We start from the raw sequence: 17,712 nt of genomic DNA, 5'->3' as shown, positions 1-17,712 counted from the left end.
AAATGGATCACTTGAGAAGTGAGAGTAGCATTAACATTCTGTTCTCAACAAAATGGAAAGACTCAGATATAAAAAAGACTCGATAAGGTAAAAATAGACTGACACCGCCACCTCTAAAGGTTTGGATTCACATCTACAGTAGTTTACAGAGATGTGGTCAGAGACATGCACATCCCTTTTCAAAAAAGCACTAGATCGTCTAGCAGAATGAATTCTAGCCCCAGAAGTCTAGGAAGGAAATAGCAGAGACACAAAAATGCAGTTATACAGTTATGGACAACTTCTTGAATGGTGCTGTTAGTTCTCAGCCCAGTGGCACCGTACCTAATGAAGGTGGAGCCAGATTTTGCTGCTTATGCTGCTCACTTTGCTTTGCTTGGCTTCAGGGGTGTCAGTGGAACACAGCCTGATCGCTTTGTGTCACCCGTGGACTTGTTGTAGTGGATGTTTTGCAATTCTGACTTTTACTTATACAACTTCGAACTTTTATGTTGACTTTTTACTTCTGTAACAACTTTTTACTCCTCTCTGTGACTTCATTTGGAAAGCATACTGTGCTGTAAAGCTCGTATTAGGCAATGTGTATTTTTTGCTTTGGTATACCTCTGATAGTGCAAAGCTGATCTAGAAGGACTGTAGCTAGTATCCAAAAGCACAAGTAGCAAGACTCTGTAACAAGAGTATACAGCTTAAGGTGCAGCTCAGCTTTTATCAAAGCTTCAAGCCCTGATGAATTCGTGGGAATTTGGACATGTGGATATCCTTGATAAATGCTGAGATAAATCAGCTGAACCATGGTGTATTTCTAGGGATTTTGTTGCCTTGTTTTTCTTCCGTATGTATTGAACTAGATCTAGCCACAAGTATTTAAGGCTTGAAGAATGCCTCTAGTTTCCTGGAACTAAGTGTTGGTTTGATTTTAAAAAAAAAAAAAAAAAAGCCAGCAAAACTTAAGTGTGGTTTATATCATTTCCTGGTTCACATGGCTGCTGTGCGTTGTTTAATTTATTTATTTATTTTAAATGCAGGTATCTTTTCCTGCCCTGTTTGTAAACAGACCTGCTTTGCAAGAGATGTAGTTGAAAATTTCTTTCTCGAGGACTTTCACACTGATAATTCAACTATGGCAAAGGTAAGTGAAAACCACTAGGTAGGGTGCTTTGGGAGTTGTTAAAACACTACCAGCCTGACACTGTTTGATGAGCAGAACAAATCGTATTAAACAACAGACTCTAAGGCTTTGCTTATGCAGCACTTTAATCGCATCACTGCGAGGGATGGGCATGCTGCCTTCATATTACTCTTCTAACTTTATTCAAAGAATGCTTTTGACTCTGTACTTACTTATTGATACTAGTGATGTAGAATTGGATCTGTGACACATTTTTTATTGTTTATATTGTTATAATTATTGCTTATATATTATAATTATTGTTTCTATATTGTTTATACGTTATCTAGAAGATAATGGATCTCTTGGATTTCTCATCATCCTGTTTCTGCTCTCTACACAAACAGAAACGAAGACTATTGGCTTAATGGTTACACCAAGATTACCCTTTAGGTCCTATGCAGGATTATCATTTCCTGATTGTCTGTTTTAACGATTAAAAAAAATAAAAGGTCACATCACATTTCAGTTTCTCATTGGGGAATGGATGCAAAAGATGACTGGGAAGCTACGATTACTATCTTGGCCGTGTATTGACACTGTACATAGATGGATTTCACTTGTGTAAAATACCCAGATGACAAGCAGGTCTATTCTCACAGTATTTTACTCGCTGCTTTTTTGTGATGCCAGGAGAAAGGGAGAGGAAGGTGTGCATCTCTGATCCATCTATTGCAGCACAGTATTATATTATTTGCACGAGTAAGAGAAATTTCAGAATGTGGTAGTATTACCTGTATCTGGGAGTTGGAACAGCGGGAAACTTGTCCAAACTAATCTGTAATCTGCTGACTGCTTTAGCCAAAGCGTGATCCAAAACAAAGGACTGGTACCCAAGAAGCAGGGATGTTGGACTTCACCTTTTGAACCAGATCCTGGACCTCTGCCTCTTCTGTGCTTTTGTTGATTCCTAAGGAAACTGGATAGCTGCATTAGGTATTCAGTATCAGAACCACTGGGTAGAGGGGAACACTTTTGCTATAATGTAGGACGGAAGCTGTATCTTTCCACTCCTCTGAACTGCCGTTGTTATGTATGTGTTGGGATTTCTTAATTATCATGACTCACTTCATTTACCTTTCAATGAGAGTTGGTGTAGAAACAAAATCAAATGAGGATATCTAATATCTTCAACAGCAATAGATTCTTTTTTAGACCTTCTTGAAAAGAAACTTTTTCTTTTGTGTAACCCCTTAGGAGTCCTAAGAGGAGTTCAGTAAAGCAGAATCTTCACTGGAGCACAGGAGTACCCTAGAGGGACTTGAGAACCATTCTAATAGTTTTGGGCTTGCTTCCTTTTTATTGACAGTCATGTAAGAGTAAGCCTTGCTTACTGTCTTTTAACTACTCTTCCCTCAAAACCAAAGCTATGAATGATATCAAAGAGAGAAGTACCAACTCATGCAATTGAAGCACAGCCGAACAGCCATCATTTTCTTAACTCACCTAATGTTTTCAAATGGGAATCTGTCAAAACTCGTAACAAAGTGTTTGGAAACCAGATGTTTTTCAATGTGTGAGATAGTGAAGCATAAACAATAGAAAGTACTATATACAAGCTGCAGAAATTTCAAAACATTCACTTCAGAATCTCTTGCTCAAAAGGCTGTTTTTACATCATAAATAACCTAACTCTGGGAGCACTCTGTGCTCTGCAGCTTAAAAATAACGCTAACATAAGCTCTAGTCTGACTGTCTGACAGCCAAAGGGTTGCGGGTAAACCTGTGATTAGGCAGTTTTGGTTACTACTGAGAAGGCAGAGCACCTCTGAACTTGTGACCTGTTTCCCAAGCAGGTGGTTCGTGAGTACGTTTTAACTTAGCCACTTCTTTTTATAAGAGGTTTTGCTTCCCAGGATACGTTTTCCATTTTGGTTATATAAGTTATATTAGGCTTTTTGTTTTAAAGTGTTACACATACATTTTGGAAAACATTTTTGAGAAGCAAATGGCTAAAACTGTGTAATGGCTTACACGAATAGTTTCCTGCCTAGACAACCTAACACATTTAAATATTTGCTTTTGTCATCTTACTGTCAGAGAGAAATCTCTTTGAAAGAGACGGGAAATACTTAGAAACTCTTAACAATGAGGTTATAAGAGATCAGGTGGTAAATTCCAGCCCCACTGAAGAGAATGGTAAAACTTAAATGAACAGGAATAAAAAGTTTTCTTCTTGTGCTGAAGTAAAAACTTTGAGCCAAACATGAGTCTCAGAAGTGAGCTGGATATGGATATTCTACTTAGTATTAAAGCTGTGATTTAACACTAAGAAGACCAGCAAAGCAAGAACTGTAATTATTCTTCCCTCAGGGTTTCTAAGGTCATGATCTGGGACACAGCAAAGAGAAACTTGACTTTTAAACTCACCAAGACTTGCATCAGGGCCTACATGCTGAATACATCCAAATACTTGTCTTTGTGTTTCCCATCAGAGTAGTGGGGATGCAATTGTAACAAAACCACATTGAAGATTAGCTGATGCACAACAGAAAGAAAGCACACCATAGGGAAGTCACTTTGCCGTCTATTATTAGCTGCTTGTGTAGCTGTGACAACAGCAGTAATATTCAAGAACTATGCATAACTACAGTAAATATTTTCTAACTGTGTAGGAAACGTTTGAGTTTGCTAAACTGGTGGTAAAGTTTTTATGGTTTGCATATGGTAAAATTATATAATTATTTTCACTCTGCCCATTAGTACCTATTCATGGCTACAGTATGTTAGAAACATTAGTGTTAGGAGATTTCAATGAGGTATTCTATGCCTCATGCAAATCCTTTTTAAGAGAAGTATAATTATAGGCACCTTGAAATAACTCCTGAGGTCATTCTGGATAACAAAGGAATCAGATCACTCTCTTCACTTACATGCCGCTTCATTCATTTCACCTTTAGTGACGGTTCCAGACAACATGGCCTATAAGAAAGGACATTGCCTAAACTGTTGAATTGATAGAGATGATAGTTACAAATTCCAGTTTATCTGATGTTCCCATGTCTGTCTGATGTTTCCAGTTCATTATAGTTGATATCAATATATGAATTGAGCTTGGTTTTGGTCATCTCTTTAGAGTATAGGAAATAAGGTTTTTTTATTAGGAGTATATGGGTGTTCCTGTACTGTGTATACCATAGCCTATAGATTTTGTAGGTTTTCACACCTACAAATAACTATTGTGCTAGAGCACAGAAAGACAGTATGGTTTAAGAGATTTGAATTGTAATTTTACTCTGGGTCCTTTTACAACAACAACTGAGCTCCTAAAATCACTTGAATTGCTCTAATCTAACAAAGCAAAATACTAAGCTTACCAATCCGAATCATAGTTTGTTAAAGATAGTTTGTACAGTCTAATTTGTTATCCCTGTATGTAATTGTGCTTTTTGTTCTTAGAGCTGCTCCATGTGTAAAGAGAAGAGGCCTGCTCACAGTCTCTGCACAAGCTGCAATAAGTGGTTGTGCAGCACATGTACAGAGGAACACAGACATGGCAATGAAACTGGAGACCGCTTCCTGTCTGTATCCCTGAAGGGCTGCACAGGTACTGAAGATACACTTTGAATGTTTAGGTTTGTTCTCATATCAGTTATTCAGCTGAGAATGGAGCACGCACAGGTTCTGTGCTAGAGACATCATGTCCTGTCTGAGTGTGACTTTAAAGTGTACATACATCTAAATGAGGGATTATGGGATTCTCTGTCACTTTTGGTGTCTGAACTTGCCTTTGCCACAATCAGTAATCCATGTTATTTGAGAAATTCTGGATACTTGGTTCTCACAGAGACAGTCTGTTCCATGTACCTTTTCCATCTGTGGAGTGATGGGCTATGGTTTGGTAGGCTGCAAGGCCAGTTGTCCTTGCCCTTCTGGTATTTCTGCTCCCATCAGGAAACTGCCATAAAGGTGTAGGAGGGGAAGTCAGACAGCAAAAGGCTGTGACCTCTATAAGATGTTCCTTTCACGAGCATGGAGTGAAGAACATCTTTCCTGTGTGTGATCGGTGTATTGCCATTAGCAAGCATAAATGAAACCCACTGGAAAAAATGTTTCATCCCTATATAGTAATGATCCATAGAGAAGGGTCATCATCTCCTATTACTGCTCATTATTTACTTTATGTAAACACTGAGGAGTATGCTAACCTAAGCTTAAGTAAGCAATTTGTAGCCTAAAACAAGAGAGTTGCACTTTTATAAAATGATTCAAGTTTACACTTCGCTCTCATATGGAGTTTTGTGTTGCCCTGCCTTCCTCCTTTAGAAGAAGGAGGATAGAACAAGGAATAAACACAGGTGGAGCCTACTGCTTCTAATGTATTATTCTGACTGTAGGATAGAAGCTTATCCTTCATTCTGATGAGGTTACACTTCCACAGTTGGTACCAACTGGTTAGAGTAAGAGAGATTTAAAACTATGTTTATTATTCAAGAGAGATTTTTTTTTTTTTACCCACCCTAGATAAAGAAAATATAGGCTGTAGAAAACGATGACTCAAATGATGTTTCCTTGTGCTTCAGGTGAGGTTCTTCTCAAGAAACTGACTTGGATAGTTGTGGTCAAGTTGTCTGTTCCTAGGAAAAGAGACCCCTCCCCCTTCTTTTTGTTTTTCTACACTTAGATAAGTAAAATGGCTTTGGTGTAGGGAAAGTGAACCTTTTTTTCTTGTTTTATATTAGCAAAAAAAAAAAAAAGTAATATTTTTATTTCATCTGCAGTTTGTATAAAAATATTTTCTAAAGATGAATGCTTTGTTTAATTTCTCATGTGTTGGTCAAAAGGATATTGCCTTAGCAAGGAAACTTTGAGGATGCAATCATGTACTTTTTTCTCCTTGTCCCTTTATAAACAAAAAACCCTGCTTCATATAATCAGATTGTTCCAGGATCAGAGTCTTTAGAGATAACACCAAGGTTTTCAATAAAATTATGTGAGTATGGCAAGTGACTCTTAATGTCAGTTCTTGTCAATGATGCCATTGTTTTATGTTTCTCAGCAACTGAAGATGAGGCAAGTGAATTTTCCTTATTTTGTCCAATGCATGCCCAAGAGCCACTCAAGTTGTTCTGTGAGACCTGTGATATCCTTACATGCCACAGCTGCCTTCTGACAGAGCATAAGGAACACAGGTACCAGATATTGATTGCTTAATGTCTTTTTCATAATCCTATAGAAAAACAGTGAGTATAGATTTAAGACTGTTCCATCTGCATTTCTTGGCAGCTGAAATTGCAAACACAGTTCCAGCTTCAAAGCCTCAGCAAACTCAGTTCAGTTGTCTTATGCCCAAGCAGCGTACCACATGGGTTACTGCCCCTACAGAATGCTACACTGGGCTCAGCAGTGTGTACCTTCCCAACCGTATCATCTGCCAGATACGGTGTATGCGTGTATCTTTTGAGTACAATTATGAGAAACTAGTTGCAAGTTGAACTCGGCATAATCCAACTATGTCTGATAGTCTTTATCCAAGACATCATGACTGTAGTTTAGCTGGCTGTTTGCTAGCAGATGTGTGTGAGCCGTGTAAGGAATTACCTATACACTGTGACAGACCTTTTGTGGGATGTGCCTGCCCCTTTGAAGGGCGATAAAGTTTGGGATAGCTGTCACAGCATTTGTAGTAGGAAAGAAACAGGGTATCATGTCCAGACTGACACGATCCCTTAACTGACTTGAACACACCAATTTCTTCTGCTTCAGGCATATAGCTTCTGCTTTCAAACACAGGAGTGCAAAGTCGATCCACAGGAAATATTTTTGGAAGAAGGCAAGAGAAATTTGAGAAAGGCCATACCTGTGACTGTTAAAAATGAATTGTCTGGGTTACAGGGCTCAGTTCCTACCATAAGTGTACTATAGGCAAAGCTGTTGGGTAGTGAGCAGTAGGCACAGATAAATAAAGGATGACCCCGTTTGAGTATTCAGTGTACCTGTTTGGAAGCTCAGGTCCAGCTAAGCCCCCTTTGAACAAGTCGTGTATTGTCCACTCCTTAATCAGCATGGACTGCGAACCTTCCGTAATGTAAATAATCAATTTTCAGGCTGTCAAAGAAAGTTTTTAAGCACAAATATTAAAATATTTAAACCTAGGCTTTCTGGTAATCCACCAGATATTTACAGTGACTTCTATTTCTTGAGTAGCTATATGCCTTTGTACTTGAACTATTCTACCAGGAAAAAAAAGAGCTAAGATCTATGTTTAGGCCATGTATGAGCTGTGTCCAGTAACAAGTCCAGGAGTTAGGACTGTTTCGTTTCCTCTCACCATGTGATGGAGGCTTTGCAGATAAGGCAGAATTGGATCCTTTGGAGATGCACATCTGGCCAAGTCCTTAGTGGAGTCTGGCTGCAGAGAAACAAACTCTACCCAAGGGAATTAATGGAGCAGCAGCTGAAATCTAGCAGTGGACGGTTTTGCTTAGTGGTGCAATGCCACTGTAGTGACACTAGTTCCAGCAGTTCCTCTCTAACTTTTATAATAGCAGCAAATGTAAACAATGCTTTGTTTGAACCTATAAAAGAAAAAACAAGTCAAGATCTAGCTTCTCAATAGTTTCTTATCAGCAGAAAAGAACTTGGTGTGAAAACTTCCCCTACTTTTGCAGGTTCAGACATCTTGATGAAGCTTTGCAAAATCAGAGAGCTATCCTGGAAAACGTCATAGCTAAAGTGGAAGAGAAAAAAAATGGAATTCAGGTTTCAGCTAAACAGATTGAAGACAGGTAATTGTTGTGTATTTTTCTCATGAAAGTGAATGATGAGTAACGGTGTTATTTTTCCTAGAGTTTACTAGAGATAAAAGCTGATGCTATATATTTTTTTCTTGGAGGGTAGGAAATAAGAATATTCCAGTGCCCGACCACCCTCTGGGTGCAGAACCTTTCCCTAACACCCAGCCTGATCCTCCCCTGTCCCAGCTCCATGTCGTTCCCTTGGGCTCTGTCTCTGTCCCCAGAGCAGAGCTCAGCGCCTGCCCCTCCTCTCCGTTCATGAGGGAGCTGCAGGCTGCCATGAGGCCTCCCCTCGGCATGCTCTGCTTTGGGCTGAACAAACCAAAGGACATCAGCCGCTCCTCATATGTCTTCCCCTCTAGACATTTCACTATCTTTGTAGCCTTCCTTTGGGCGCTCTCTAGTAGTATTATGTCTGTCTTACATTGTGGTGACCCAAATCAGCATTATCACGTTTGAAGAAAAGTGTGGGAGAACTTAAAGGAAATGGTACAACTTTCACTGGAGTTCTTTGTCAATATTATGTAACAAATAACTACCAAGCACTGAATAAATGGCATAGCAGTTGGCTCATCCGGGGATATGTCTCCCTTCCTTATAGGTTGCTTGAAGTAAAACACTTATACAAAAAAGTAGAAAATCAAATCAAAATGGCCAAGATGGTTTTGATAAATGAAATCAATAAAAGAACAAACATCCTTCTTGAACAATTTGAAGTAAGTAAGGCTAGTTTCTTTTATACCTTGGGAAATTAAACTAAATTAAAATTAAATCCCAGTGCCAATGGAAGGATATAGATTGTGAATGTTATTGTCCCTTTGCTTATATTTTCAAATATTCTTTTTATTGCAGGATTTTATTTGAAATCAATGGTTGACAAAGATTAATGATGAAGTGGCAAAATGTTTGCTTATCGTGTTATCCACATTTTCTAATACAGTTGAAGAGAATGTATGTGCACATTTTGAGTAATTACAAAATAAGCCAGCTTTTGATTTTAATGTTTAATTTGTGAAAGATCTCTAGTATCACATTTAATATGTTTTGAAAATGATCTTCTGGTCTACTTTCTGTAAAACAGCCTGCAGTTTTGACTCTTCAGTTTTTGCATGTCCAGTCGAAGAATATGTGATAGAAAAATATCCTGAGGAGGATGATATAACTTCTGCCTTTGTGGTCCCTAAATCATGAATTGCTGGAGACTGGAACACCATTCTGAGGAAACACCATGTGTTTCCCTTTTGCTGACATTCTTCCTTTGGTCTCCTCTCTTGTGCATTGTAATAGACAAGAAAGAGGTCCAGGTTCAAATCTGATCAAACGTTTACACCTTTCCTGTGTTACATTATTCTGCTAAACCATGGCCAGAATGCTGTAATTTATTCCTGAAGAAGTCATTGTTCGTCTTGAGTTGGATAGATCTGTTGAACAGGATTTGCTTTCTCTCTCTGATTGGTGCTTTAAAGAGACTATAAATAAGTGTCTATGTGTAACACAATTCCAATGATTGTATGCATTATGTGTGTCTGAAGGATGACAACTGTCTCCTACCTATTCCACACTATTAACAGAAAATCACAAGTGAAAGGAAGCAGAAATTGGAGCAGCAACTGCAAGGTGTTGTGGTTTTAAGCAGACAGGTTGAACATGTGCAGAACTTCATCAGTTGGGCAGTGTGCAGTAAAAACAGCATCCCGTTTCTCTTCAGTAAAGAACTGGTAAGAGAAATACTTTCTCAGTAAAGCGAAATTGCGCAGTACATGTGAGAACTGTTTTAAGGATTTAATGATTCTTAAATAAAACACTTTTTATGATCTTATAACTGTTAATGAAATCATAATCCTTTGATATGTCACCAGATTGTATTTCAGATCCAGCGCTTGTTAGAGACAAACTGTAACACAGACATAGGACCTCCACTGAAGATCAGATTTACTTGGGATCCATCCTACTGGACTAAACAGCTGTCCAGTTTTGGTAAGAAAAATCTAGTGTTCTTTATTACGCAAGTGCCCGAAGTTATACAAGATGTACATAGACAGTATGGTACTTTCCCTGAAGTGCGCTCTTCTAATTTGAATTCTAGTTTTGGTTTTCCTGTCACAGCCCTAAAGTAATGCTATTGTGGCTGAAAACTTTTATGCTTTTCCCCTACTAAAAGACATCATTATATATAAATATTACCCTATAAAAATTGCCTATAAGTGTTATATGTAAATATAATCTTTGATAATATTAGAAAATCACAACGTAAGGACACAACTACTAGTTTAATCAAAACCCTGTACAGGGCTAAGTGGATAAACTTTTAACTACAATTACTTCAAATATAGCATCACTGTCTACTAAACAGCCTTGACTTTGCCTAATGTATTTGAATGCAGTTTTGTCCCAGGAAGCAGTAAGTGTCCAACTGCAACACTGTGACTCTGGCAGTCCCGTTAGGAGTATCCTGAGTGAGATGGATTACCTGCAGTGAGCCTTGTGCTATTTCCTCTGCCTTACCCAGGGACAGCTGGTCTCAGCTATGCTTATCTCCTCAGAGTGCAATACTAACAGTTACTCGTTTAGTATCTCAGTGGCCCTGGGACCTGAACAGTGCTGAAGGTGCTTACAATTAATGGCCACAAAGATGGCTTTAAGCCTTTTTCTGTGTAGTATTGTCAATATTATTTATATAACGAATGCACATACTTTCGGCTTGTTTCCCAGCAACTATAAATTTTCCAGCTGCTGCGAGTTTTTACAGTAAATTCAGTCTGGTGGGTAGATCAATGTTATAAAGGGCTGGTTCTCATCCCATTTTAAGTTATTTAAAACTAAAAGGGGTAAAACAATAGCAAAGGTATTGCAGGGAATAATCTTCTCTTGGCTAAAAGCGTGGATGAGATTAGTTCATAGGTCATTTCTATTTCTAGCTTTTATGATTCTCTTGTATATAACATCAATCTCTTTTATTTTGCTCACTTTCACCCTGAAAGAAGTCTTCTGTACCTGTGCTTGTGGATGAGAAAATGTGCTCAGAGTTTAGTAAAAAATGAAAGTATAAGCCGTATTCATCAGTTAAAATAATGTAAGTTGAGGGTAATTCTTCAAAGCATTTGCTGGTATTTCAATCCTGAGTTCCATGGACATTAGAGGGAGTTTAGTGTTATTTAAAATCACTGAAAAATCTTGAAAAATTTGTGTTGGAGGTATATTGAAGGACTGCTTGAATAGGATATGAGCCCTTTTATATTTGAAGAACAGCGAATGGCAGTCATTTACAATTTTTATTGTAAATATTTGTGAAGATCTTAGGAGTGAGCAAGTTTACTGTTTTGTTTTGTTTTCCAGGAAGTTTCACTATGGAAGGTGGACACATTTCTCATTCAGATGTGCTACTCTATGGAAATGTGCAAGGATTACAGACATCCTTGTATCACGGACACTATTCCCCAGCATCACAGCTGGAGCCTGTGAATAGCCAGCCACATCAGTTTCCACCTGCAGTTCAGTGTCCTACGCCCGTGTGTTGCTCGCATTGCCGCAGTGTACCTCATCCAAACAAAGCTCAGCCTTCTCACCAAAACATAAACCGCCATCAAAATTTTCGACAACATCCTGAACTGCATCAGCAGCAGTTTCCTCTGCAGTATAGCATGCAGCAACGTGACAAAGAGCAAAGGGATGTTCCCCCGCCTCTGAAATTAACGCAGTCTGGGCTGGAGCAACAGTCACGATCAGAGTCAGAGAATACATCAGGGAAGATGGGAAAGCATTTACCACCCCAGCAGCTGCAGCAGACTGCACCTCTGGGTTATGCTGTTGTATCACATGAAGCTCAGCAAGTTCACACAAGCCATCCACAGTCATTCCGCACAGAGACTGCTTTGCAAACATCAACTGTGCAAGTGCAGCTTGGCCATCTTCAGAAGATAAAGTCTAACCACTTGCAGCAGCCACCACAACAGCAGCAGCTGCCTCCAGCATCACCACTGTCAGGTCAGAACGAGAACACCCACAAACAAGTCATCCAGCAGAGCCTGGACATAATGCACCACCAGTTTGAACTGGAGGAGATGAAAAAGGATCTGGAGCTTCTTCTCCAGGCCCAAGGACAGTCCAGCTTGCAGCTGAACCAAACCAAGCCAGCTCAGCATGTTCAACAGACCATAGTTGGTCAGATCAATTACATAGTGAGGCAGCCAGCCCCGGTTCAGCAGCAAATCCAAGATGAATCTCCAGTAAGTTCTCTAAAAGTTCTTTCCTATTTCTTTTAGTCAACGTAAGCTCAGAAATGGGGGACACCTTTGAGATTTCAAGTAGATTGAACTTTGTTGTCTTTTTGTCTACGTTAGTAATCAGCAGGAGTTTCATGTCTCATAGAGATCTGTCCAAAATTTCCTGAAAAGTGCTGCTTAAACAACCTGGATCCCAAGTATCTGAATCTGTAAATAGACAGGGCAAGCAGCAGGTGGGAGAATAAAAGCATCATCATTCCCCCTTTGTGGGTAGGTAACTGAAGGACAGAAAAATTGATAACTGACTTTACTTTTATAGCAAAGAAGGAATAAAACCTGGTTTCTGAATCCCACTCCAGAGTTTCTGCCTTTGCAAAAGGGACAATTGCTTGGTGGTGGGCATACGAACTCTGTAAGGAAGATAAGGTGGCACAATAAGGTGGCTTTAAGACTCATTCAAAACAGAATTGCCTTGGGAAGGTGGTTGAGATTTCCCATTCTGTAAGCTCTGTGGAGTTCCCACCCTGAATGACTCTCAGTGGCTTAGATTTAGGAGCAAACAGCAGGTTTTGGGGATAGCTGTACATTTCAGTAGCTTTATTGATATTTTTCCATGAATGTTTGAGATAGATAAATCTCTCTCTTTTCATTTGTCTCTCTAGCTGGATTTACTTTTAACATCTTTGCTTTAGAGTTCTTCCAGACTTTTCTTATTGTGTATGCTGAGTTGATGTGAATTTGCTACTTTTTAAAAAAAAAAAAAAAACTGAGATTTTGAAAACACTAATTCTTAATCTTGATTTGTAGGTCAGTGAGAGTTCCACTGAACTTGATGTCCAGAAGCCTGTAGTTCCTCTTGACAGAAGTGATATTCCCCCCCTGTCACAGTCATTAGATGAAGAAGCCAGTGCCAGCAGTCACTCCCCTGAATCAACATTGCAACAATCAGCTTATAACCCAGTGAGAAAGGTATAAAGAACTTTTTTTAAAAAATAAATGTTTGGAAGGGAAAGCACGTTTTCATAATATTGAGTATAATATGGCATTAGAATTTGCGATTAAGGTGAAAAAATAAGATACATGAAAAGTTGACAAAATAGCTTGTAAATCTTAGAAGACAGTCATAGCCTAACCTAGTGTGCATTCCCCAGTAACGTGTCTATACACCGTACCGTATGTACGCAGTTGGCAGATCAACAGCTCTTCTATAACGTGGTTTAGTGGCTGACATTGGTAGTAGGGTGATGGTTGGACCAGATGATCTTGGAGGTCTTTTCCAACCTTAATGATTCTATGATTCTATAAGCTCGTGGTGTTTAGATATGACTGGCATGACAGGTAAACATGAAATGGTGAATAAATAGAATATTTCTTCACTGTGTAAATTCTGTCCTGTTCCTATCTCTATGGATGTAACTATCAGGAACTGCTACTGCCACGCTAGGAGCACTTGAATTTGAAAAAGGAGTCAGGGATTCTAATGAAGTCCTGAAAAGCATTCTTCAAAATACTTGCAAGGAAATAACAACACCGACTGTTATTGAAAATGTGGTTTTGAAAGGGATATGATTTGTTATACCCTCTTTGCTGGTGCATAAGAAGAAAAATCATAAATTTCTATATCTCTAGAATATTTTAGCACATACTACTGACCCTTCCGCTCACTGGTAATCCCCAACTATTGAAAAAATCAGCAAAAACAAAACTCATCTTTATCACTAGATCCTTGCTGGCTCTGGGTGCCACCTGTGCATTTGTGGCAGGCAAAAACTCCCTTTTTACCTTGTTTAAAATATCCCAAATGTATTCTGATGGCTCAAAACTGTTTCGTCCTTCTGTGTGTGTTCTGTACCATGTAGAAGTCTTTCATGACTATTTTTTCTTGGAATTGATGCGTGGAATATTGTGGAAGAACTTGTCTTTCCTTCCTAACCCAAAGAAAGAAGTTACTTTATACTGCTTTTGTGTGTAGCTTTGTTGATCCAACATATTAATGATGCAACATTGCGGGAGATCCTTCTGGGAATTGTAGAGACAGAAAGGTAATGATTACTGAAGGCATGGAAGCAGCACATAAATCAAATTTGGAAGCCACAATGAAATCTGCAATTGCTAACTTAATCCTGTAGATGTGATGCCAGTACTGGATCAGGCTGGTGGGATCACAACATTACGATATGATGGTCTTTGGCTCTGAACTTTCACATGTGGAAGCAGCTCTCTCTCAACCTCGGAAGACAGAGCACAGGACTGAGGAAAGCTATGCAAACTTTCTGTGAAAGGCTTACCTTTACCTTAGGAAATGACTGAAAATATGAGATGTTTAAGGTGTAAGGAAGCCCCCCCTGAACCTGAACGCACATTTTTCTTGTAATGCAGACACACCCCCCAAAGTTATTTGTGAAAATAAATAGAAATGCTAAGCAACTACCTTTCAAAGGCTCTTTCTACATGCAAGTTGAAGAAGCAATCCATGTCTTCTGTACCTGCAAAGGAAGGCTTCTTGCAACAGCTGAAGTGCAAAAAGTCAGAAAAAGGGGAAGAAAATTGAAGCACATGTGCAAGACAGAGTCTATTGTAGTCTGATAGGAAAAGGAGGTTCTTAAAAATAAAAAAAAATAAAAAAAGGAAGAAAAGCTTATTGTTTCCTGTACAAGTTGAGAAGGCAGCAAGAGGAAGAAAAAAAGTGGCTTTTTTTCTAGTGGTACTGAGAAGTGCATGCTCTTGTGCAGAAATCACAGGTCTCTACAGTTTTTACTGGTTTCTTGGAATATCTGCAAGAAATAAGGATGATCAAGAGCTTCAGTACCCCCATATTTATTTGTATATATCTTTTATAATGAGCTGTTTGGGGTGAAGTCACAATATCCTGACAGCTCTCGCAATGGCTGATTAGAAATCATGAAGGAAAACAACAATAAGGAAAACTTGAAATAACTTTCATGAATGCTGTTTAAAGGTATCTGACTGCTTTTGCTAGAATAAACTAGAATAGTTCAAACTATAACCAGAATAAAGCTAAGTTTGAATGGGAGATTCGTTCTTATTTAAGAACAAAGGAATATGTCTATTTATTATCATCCCTGTTTCACCTATTTAAATGTTTCCACACTTGTCTTCAGACAAAAAAAAAAATCCATAGAGGTGTCTATCCATTTATTTTAGTATGGCCTGTATTCAGAACATTTCATCTCTCATGTTCTTGGAGGACATGGAGAAATCTGAATGTGAAGTCAAAAACACTACACTTGAAAAATATGGTAGGGAAAATGGCTAAAGAAACATTTTGCTATCAGGAGGAAAATTGCATTCTGTCTTTTGGAGAATAATCGTTGTTGGACTTCTTGGCTTCGTTTTGCAGTTTTGCCGAACTCTGGCACCCTTCATTGTGTGCAGCATTCCTAGTGGAGCAGGTAGTTCCCTGGCTGCTGAGATTCTTTCATTAAAGAGAAAGTGGCGTGAACCAGGATGTAGCAAAATTCAGAATTAACTGATCGGTGATGTATTTGCCAAGATCTGTCAAAAAATAAAAGGTTCCATTAGTCCAGTGATTTTCTTCATTTTGGAAAGGTGAAAGGCTTGATTGCTTTTGTAAATCAACATCTCTGTTTTAATTGTGACACATGCTTACAACATACATCTGGTATTACAGACTGATAACTAGTTGAATTGTCTGAATATGGGATCGTGTTTATGTGTGAAGTGATACAGAACAGATGCTATTAATAGCTTGGGATCACAACATTACTCAAATGGGGAAACCACAAGTGCGTTATTCAGATCATCCCAGACAAGTGCTAGTGCAGCCGTTACACCACAGTGCAAGGCACTCGTATGCCTTGAGCGCCTTTGATTTCAAAGACGCCTGTTAGAGTTGTTCCGATGAGTACTGTTTTCTGTCCCTCACAGTTAAAGCTGATAATTGATAAAAGTAGAGAAGCAATGATGAAACACTTCATACGCTTGTAAAATACCCTCAGGTTTTATGTTTCAGCCTCTGGCAGGACAAAAATTAAATCCAGCTTTACTGAACAGACAGAATTTTGGCTTTCTAATGGTATAAAGTAGGGATACCTAGTCAGTGTCTATCAGAGACATTGACAGCAAAGCTACTGCTGTCTTCAAGTGTGGACTAATTCTTGTCTGTGCTCACCTGCTCTGTACGCACGTGTATAGTCAGTCTCTAACCACGTAACTCCAGTTACGTGCATGCTTGGTTTTGCTTCTTTCACAGTTATTGGAACATTAAGGGTGATATTTTGTCAGCCTTTGTCTTGCTGTGTATTCCTCTAACTGTTCTTTCTTTGTGAACTGAGCTTTTTGTGCAGAATAAATGTTTCTATGCTTATACCATGGAGCGTTTCATATAAATTTGGAGTACTGCATGTAGTATAAATTTGGGTTTGATTAGCACCTTTTAAGAATGCAACACTAGAAATGGAAGTTTTCTGACTGTGCAAAATGAATACACTTTTCTCTTCACACTCTCCTGTTAATATACTTCACTCGTGTTGCTGGAACCCCTGTTTTGTATCACGGGGTCATTCTGTCTCTGTACCAGTCAAAAACCCAGCCACTCCAGTAATACAGAGGACAAATCTCATGATAATTTTTGTGAAATTTCTCTTTTCTTCTGGGCAAACAGGTTTTATGCAAGTCACTGAATTGCTATGTTGCCGTATGAAGGAATGAGTAACAGCTTAACAATTTTGTGGAGAGGGTTGCCGACCTTCTACAGTGATGTGGTCTACCTGTTGCTTTTACGTACTATGCTGTTGAGTTATTTGCACACAGGACTGAAGAGAGAATCTATTCTAAAGCACCGGCAAGAATAATAAGATAGTTTTTGGCCAAATTATGTTTTCAGGAGTAATAAATGGCACGTGGTCCTTGTTTTGCATATCTGTAGCTAATTGTCATTGTGGATGTGATGAGCAAGGGGTCTAAAAGCTGTACCTAGCATTTGAGGAAACATAATTACTGTGTATCTACAGCAAAATTATAACTTAAGGCTGAAGTACTGCTGCAGCAGACTTTGTTGTTGTTGCAGAGCTAGCTGGATCTCTCTCCGCCTTAGACTTCAAGTGCATCCCCTTTAGTTAGAACCAGGGCTTTTACTTCTGGGAGGGAGGATTCTTGTCCTTCTGCTGGATTGGGCCCTGGGCTGTGGTACACTCTGTACCATATTTACTCATCCTAAAAACATAACAGGCTTTGGCACTCATGGTTTTGCCCTTTTGGACACTGCAATCATGACAGCATCCGTCAAACTAAGGTTTATGTTTCTCAGCAACCTTTGAGAGTTTCTCCCCTTGAGCTGTCATTTCACCTTCTGCTTAAAATAAATTGGGGTATGCCATACACTGGATTTGTAAATTATTACTGAATAGCTGCATCTACTCAGATGCCTCCCAGCCATTTCCTTCTGAAGCTGCAAAGTGATTATTAGTCTTTTCAGTGTCTTTGTTTTGTGGAAGCCATTCTGTGCTTTGGTCTTTTTATCTTTGGCCCTCTTTTCTATATTTTGTTCTTTTGATATATCCCTTTTGAGACAGGACGACCGGAATTAGTATTCAAGATA

General features: G+C 38.9%; 1 protein-coding gene across 8 annotated transcripts in view; it reads left to right on the top strand.

Annotated features, from left to right (window-relative positions):
- TRIM66 (tripartite motif containing 66) overlaps positions 1-17,712 on the top strand; it is a 48,848-nt gene that overhangs the window by 11,077 nt on the left and 20,059 nt on the right. For 7 of the 8 annotated variants that reach the window (XM_035328849.1, XM_035328848.1, XM_035328846.1 and 4 more), the window contains 9 exons: positions 1,029-1,132; positions 4,571-4,718; positions 6,171-6,303; positions 7,783-7,899; positions 8,510-8,624; positions 9,480-9,626; positions 9,768-9,885; positions 11,245-12,134; positions 12,939-13,100. In XM_035328849.1, coding sequence (XP_035184740.1) covers positions 1,029-1,132; positions 4,571-4,718; positions 6,171-6,303; positions 7,783-7,899; positions 8,510-8,624; positions 9,480-9,626; positions 9,768-9,885; positions 11,245-12,134; positions 12,939-13,100 — 1,934 coding nt within the window. The remainder of the gene's footprint in view (positions 1-1,028; positions 1,133-4,570; positions 4,719-6,170; positions 6,304-7,782; positions 7,900-8,509; positions 8,625-9,479; positions 9,627-9,767; positions 9,886-11,244; positions 12,135-12,938; positions 13,101-17,712) is intronic. The other variant, XM_035328847.1, reaches the window with a different exon arrangement.

The sequence above is a fragment of the Oxyura jamaicensis genome, chromosome 5 (assembly GCF_011077185.1).
Source record: "Oxyura jamaicensis isolate SHBP4307 breed ruddy duck chromosome 5, BPBGC_Ojam_1.0, whole genome shotgun sequence".
In the NCBI taxonomy this organism is placed as follows: domain Eukaryota; kingdom Metazoa; phylum Chordata; class Aves; order Anseriformes; family Anatidae; genus Oxyura; species Oxyura jamaicensis.
Note: the sequence above shows the minus strand (reverse complement) of the source record. Positions and strands in the feature narration are given on the sequence as shown.